At 43.0% G+C, this 6,596-nt stretch overlaps 1 protein-coding gene across 1 annotated transcript; it reads right to left on the reverse strand.

Annotated features, from left to right (window-relative positions):
- On the reverse strand, window positions 1-6,171 carry LOC136446846 (reticulon-4 receptor-like). Its single transcript, XM_066445464.1, has 2 exons — window positions 5,344-6,171; window positions 1-3,694 (listed from the first exon to the last, which is right to left on the reverse strand). The coding sequence occupies exon 2, from the start codon at window positions 3,656-3,658 to the stop codon at window positions 2,582-2,584; it is 1,077 nt and encodes a 358-aa protein (XP_066301561.1). The 5' UTR covers window positions 3,659-3,694; window positions 5,344-6,171; the 3' UTR covers window positions 1-2,581.
- Between the last annotated feature and the right edge of the window lie 425 nt (window positions 6,172-6,596).

The following is a 6,596-nucleotide window of genomic DNA, read 5'->3' on the forward strand; positions in this document are numbered from 1 at the left end:
TCTATTTCAGCTTTATCACATCACATCATGTAAACGGACAAATGGAAACAGGACACATTTCCTTTGTTATCTCAGTACGGGTAAAAACACCAACAGAGAATAAATAGATTAAGCAAATAAAAATTTGTGGAATCCACATAATGATAACAATGGTAACAATAATAATATTCACAACAATAATGATAGAAATATTATTGGTCTCCAACTGAGGATCTCATGTACAGAATACTGTGTTTATGAAAGACAAGAGTCACAGAGCTTAGCTACAATTCACATTTATTTCTCACCAACTAACTCACAAATTGGTATCAAAGAAGTTAGAAAGTCTTGTGTGGCTGAGATATTTATGATTATCGTGCATGCTCTTCATTCGCACTTTGTATATCAATGTACAGTTCATGATTTAAGTTCACAAAATCTACGTCAAACTCATTTCTGTAGATTCGCAAATTTCAGTCATTACGTCCCATCTTACAACACATATTGTTTACAACGACCGAGACATTCTCATTGGTAAGAGGAATATGCAAGACACCAGAAATGTACAAATGCAATTTCTGTCGGAGCGAGAACATTTGCCGTTCAAATTTACGCCAATGTAAAATCTATCTTTGTGATATCATTACTTTTGATATCATAACAGAGACATAACAAAGGTTGTCAATACTTAGAAAATATTGCTTTAGAATCGCAGTTTATCTTATTCCAAACTTGACGGAGAAATGAAAGAAGATTGCAGAGTATTTGTTGATTTTCTATTTGTGTCAGAGTTGTATCATATTTCCGCTTTTACTCTCTTGATTATGATTGTGTGTACTGTATACGCATGCGTGATGAAAAGGGCACGATTGTGTGTGATTGTGAAGGCAGTTACCAGGGCGGCGCCAGCGCCTGTCTAATCACGCTTCCTCTCGCGAGATTTGAAAACTCGTGAAATCATCCAGATCTAATGTCATTATTGCATACAAGTTACGTGCATCACCTGATCATAAAGTCAATTCTGACATGCTTAACCCGTCAGATGTATAACACTCGTAACATTGTAGTAGATAAAAAATCAATCATTGCTGAGCTTTTTTTTAAACTTAAAGGTTAACAATAAACCCGGGTATCGTACGGTACATCCTCTAACATATAGACCTGCCTTTGTGTCTTTGCAACATTTTTTGGTATATCATACATGTTTGTATACTACATTTGTAGTTGTCGTTAGTTACACCGAATAAGTAATGGACATCATCAGTTTTGAATAGAAGAAAGCTTTTTTTTGTGTACGGATTTTATGTAAAGGTCCAAATCCTTCCAAGATACACCTATCAAAACTCAAAATCCAAGGTTGATCGAAACGTAATGGGATTCCAGGCACGAGTTGTTTCAATATCGATGACAATATGGACCTTGTGAGACATATTCGATCCTTACCAAGTCTTTTAGCAACCACAAACTGAAGAGATATGTTTCTTTTCCCGTACGATATCGACAGTTCTCTTATCCGTCGACGCCGATTTTCCCATTACCAAGAGTTTAGGCTAGTCAAGCTTGACAGATTCCATAAAGGTATTAGACTGACTCCAACTGTTATGGACATGTGCTACGCAGTCATCGATCTTCGTAGAACACATAATCATCGTTGATATCTATTTTCTTGGCTGGCGCAAGAAGACTTTTGAGGATTTGATGAATTAGCTGCTGGTGAATAAAGTAGTCCCACCGGGAGCGCCTTTAACATCGTCGTGAAAATCATATCACGCAAAGTTTGTCAGAAAATGTCAGGGAAGATGAATACGGCTGTCAAAATTGTGCAGTGTCCTCGAGTGTCGGCGCTTTGGGGGCGCGTCGTATCGGCTCCGCGCGTCTGATGCTGGCACGACTCCAAGATCCCATCTGAGATAGTTTGCTGCCGCGGTTTCCGGGTGCTTACCCGCGAGCACGCCGAGACATCTCTATGTGATGTGAGCTCTGATGGTTTGAAGTAAATCTCAAAAGGACCATGGTACTGAGCACATAGCCATGCTGTAACTGTAACTACTGTAAACCTAAAATGATAGCATAGAAATAAAGGTATAATGGTAAAATATGGTAGTAATGATAACATGCTGTTATTGCTTTTAAATTCTATAGCATTGCATGTCACTGTCAGTGATTTATCTTATCAAAGCATGCGGAGTGGAAACATCCTGATACCTTTAGGTGTATGCAAGTACATGGTAAGAAAAGCTACCTCCTAATATAAGGCAGAGACATTGAAGTGTAGTATCGGAGATCTGTATGGAGGATCATGGTCTCTTAAATTCTCTCCTGGCTTAATATATAGCGTGTCACCGCATATCTCTGGGAATCTCGCTGGCAGTCTCGTCATTTTTAAAATGCCAAAGTCATCCTTTATTAATCGGATGAAGGTGTATGCTGCGTTTAGAGACATTCCCGCGGGATGCCATTCACGCCCACCTCCTCATCCCTGATTGAAACCACGAGCAATCGAAGAGTAGAATCTGCTTCCTCGATCCGCGTCGTGGCTACCTGAACATATTGACAATTCCCATAGTTTTTAAAAACTACTTCCATCAGTAAATTTGGTTCATCAAATACTCGCAATGTGTGGTGAGTTCTGCATCCTCTGTCTTCTGTTCCGTTCCGTTGTGACCACTGCCGCCACCACGGCCACAACCACCGTGATGGTGATGACGAGTATCGTCACCGTCTCGGCCACGCAGAAGTTCGTCCCCAGCGCCTTCAGTGTCACGTTACGTACTTCCCCCGGTTTGTGACAGGCCAGTTCCTCGTAGCGGACAATGTGCAGGTTCTTCGTCAAATGTATCTTGTTAAACGTCCTCTGAAGATCGCAATCACAGTGCCAAGGATTGGAGTCCAGGTACAGGTTCGTGTACCGGCTCTTGATGTTACGAAACGTTTCAAACTTCACGGAAGACAGCTGGTTCACGTCCAGGTTTAAGGACCTTAATGTCCTTAAGTCCTTGAAGGAGGACGGCGACATTTGTGTGATCTTGTTACCAGTTAGTAAGACGTGTTCCACATCCAAACTTCCACTAAATATCCCGTCTTCCATGGCGCTTAATTTGTTGTACTCGAGGTGTACAAACTTTAGGCTATGTAGATGAGCAAATGTCAAACTGTTAAGTGTTGAAATATTATTCCTGTCTAGGTATAGAGTCTGCAAGGAGTAAAGGCCCTCCTCGTTTAAGAAACCAAGTTTTCTGAGAGAATTGTAAGACAGCCTTAGGTCCTGAAGGTTGATAAGACCGCGGAAAACTCCTTTTCGTAGGAATGTCAACGAGTTCCATTGCAGGTTTAGAACTCTCAACTCTCGCATATTCTCGAAGGCCAACTCCGCAATGTCCGAGATGTGGTTGTTGTCGAGCGTGAGATAATGCAGTCGACGGAATCTCTGAAAGGACTGACTGGTTATCTTCGTCAGGTTGTTGTTTCCGAGGTTGATGTAGTCCACGTCAGCTTCCATGCCACCGGGCACGTTGGTGAAACCTTTCTCGCGGCAGTTGACGAACCCCGAGACCGCGTTGCAGGCGCACTGGTTCGGGCACAGACAGACGGTCGGCCCGACCAAGAGAAGGAAGATGTGCACGAGCTCCAAGATGATGATCATGTCCTCTGGTGATTCCACTGTCAGCCAGCTGTACATCCTCCTGGATATTCACAGCTGCTCGGTGGAACTTCCCTGGAAACAAAGATGACATTTCAGATCAATACTCGAGGACTCAATGGACTTAAATAGGAAATTTAAGTGCATATTGACATGTAACAACCCCTGGTATACATAGGAATGGTATGGTATACATAGGAAAATATATCAAAGAATGTAGATATGTTAGAAATTCTTCCAATGATTGTAAAAGCTCATGATCCCATACTACACACTCTTGTATTAGGTAGATTGACCTTATAGAACTGTAGTTTAAAAGTACCAGTAGATGCCATACTGTCTACCTTGTACAATTGTTGTGCAATATATCATAAGTTAAGTTATATATCAATACATATTAAGGACCTCGCCGTATACAAATGAAGACCGAGTTGGACTGGTTATTGTGGAACTTGTAATCTATAGTTGTCACATATTCGTTACTTACTAGGGCGGTATTAACCTTCAATATCATAAGAAGTAACCGCTGCAAGATGACTCGAATAACAAGTGCATGTAGATAGACATGAATGTGAGAGCTATGCATAGAAGCTTAGCTTCCATGACCTGACATAAGTCTTGCCTTTCTTGTTAATGTTAAGTCATGCCAACAGTGCAGTAGTTTTCCCTACACGTAGTATCATTGTAGTTTATAGATCGTTTTTTTTTTTTTTTGCATGACGTGTCTAACATGAATTATGAAATCCAGGAAGACTAGTGGTGTGTGTATGCTCATCACTCATGGACATCTGAATAAAGCAGCTATCACAAGTATCACTTTTGACCTCATGTATTTCATCTTAATCTTGTAAGGTATTTCGTGCTGCCACCAAAACTCAATTGAGAATTTCCACCTAAAATACGATGCATGATTGATTATCACCGCAGGTTATAATGCGCACTGCCCTTGTCGCACACGTCAGCTGAAAGTTGATTTTCATATAGTTCTCCCGCCTTCTGGGTATGGTAGGATCAAGAGGTGACGCTGTGAGAAGGTACATGTAAAACATGATCCCACATTGCATTACCGATTCAGATCCCCCAGCATTGATTAAGTGGATTATTTATGAGACGTAATGGCAAAGTTGAGGACGTAACCGTTTCCATGGGGAATACTGATAAGGCTATTTCATGTACTTGACTTTTTAATTCGTAAATCTTTAACGTCCCTTTCTTCTGCTATCTATTATTCAAACTGCTAGTTCGATTTAGCTACTTCTTTGCGTTTTACGCCACATTGAAATCCATTTCTGAACGTTCGAACATTCTCATTTAGTTCAAATTTCCTGATCATGAGCATTGTTACCTGTCTGACGTGACATTGTTATCTGTCTGACTTATGCTTCGGTGCCGATGCCCGTAGGGGGTGTAGTCCCGACCAGGTCCCGAAGCCACACATTTGTCCCGGTGGACTGCCGGGTACCGGAGGGGTGCCTCCCGGTGTTCGCACGATTAGCTCACGGCGTCTTTTCGTAACCGGGTCTCGCGTTGATTTTAAGTCTGAGGTAAAATGATTCGGGGTCCCGGCCGGGCCCAACAATAGCCCGGCAGCCACGGGGCCACGTAGGGGTCACGCCTAAAAGTGAAAAAAACAAGCCCCTCAACTACCCGGCGGGGCCCCTTTTTCCAATTGGGACCTAAGCATAAACTTGCCTTAAGCTGAACCTCCATTCTCCACAGCTTACCTTTTTGCATGGCATGTCAGTGCCCGGGTCGCCAGGGTCGTCCTTCTAAACCTGGACACGTCCTCGCACCCGTCTGTCATCTGAAGCAATACACTAGTAACGACGGCGATGATGCACACATTCCACGTTCCGCTCCCTGATTCGCTTGATGACTTTTCTCTGTTGAAATAACAGTCACGGTCGTCCAGTTCAAGGCATACAATGTTGGAGTAGTCCTTGTCTTGTGGTTCAAAGAAAACGGTTCTGTCTCACAACGCTGTCGTTACCAATGCACGTCTTCCCAGTACGTTGCCTTCACAACATATTGCGTACACTGGTTCACAACCGTAACTCAAACACAGGAACCGTACCATGGGCATGCGTTATGACGTCTCAGCAACTGGCATTCTAGCAGCGACACATCGAAACACAGATCGAACAGACGTTGACGATGATCCGTGGCCTCTTGCTCTTTCCAGGCCCGATCTCTCAACTCCTTCCCACATGAACGATGCAACGAGGCAGAAGATCTATGCGGTGGAAGGTTGTTCCGTTCCGGGTGGTTGTTTGCGTCTCGTAATTTGGCTGCAAACCGAGCTCCTTTACCTGCAGGTGCACAAATATTCGATCAGAGCTCACGGTATAATTCAATAATTCTCAATCGTGCTCTCTGCACACGTCACACCATCAGCGGAATACATAATTGACTCTGGCGAATTGGGGTCCGTTTGTCAGTTGCCGCTCACCGATGACCGTGACTCGATGTGACCTAGGTCATAAAGCACTTCCTTCTAAGCCCCCGTGTCCCAACTGTAGGGCGTGTGGTGGGAAATTCATGAGCATAAATGTGAACTACGATAGCCCACACTGAAGGGTGACAAGGCCAACAGCCTATAAGTCTTTCCTGGGTTATCTGAGGTCTTTGGCGGAGTATCCTGTTCAAACCTGTTACATGAGATAATGAGCAACGTTCTTAAATGTTCCTCATTAATATGTATAACTGTACATGTAAGCTACGATATCGCGCACTGAAGGGTGACAAGGCCATAAAACTCCTCATTGATATACAGCTGTACGTGTAGGCTACGATAGCCTATACTTATAGGGCAACAAGGTCCCAGCCTATAAGTATAAGTCTTTCCTGTGGTTATCTCGAGTACTGGCGGTATGACCTTTTCAGACATACTACATGAAATAGCAAAACGTTCCGAAAAGTTTGACATTAAGGTTGCCCACGGGGGATATGTGGATTCTGCAACCATTCTTTGGCCGTA

Source organism: Branchiostoma lanceolatum, chromosome 1 (genome assembly GCF_035083965.1).
Source record: "Branchiostoma lanceolatum isolate klBraLanc5 chromosome 1, klBraLanc5.hap2, whole genome shotgun sequence".
Lineage (NCBI taxonomy): Eukaryota > Metazoa > Chordata > Leptocardii > Amphioxiformes > Branchiostomatidae > Branchiostoma > Branchiostoma lanceolatum.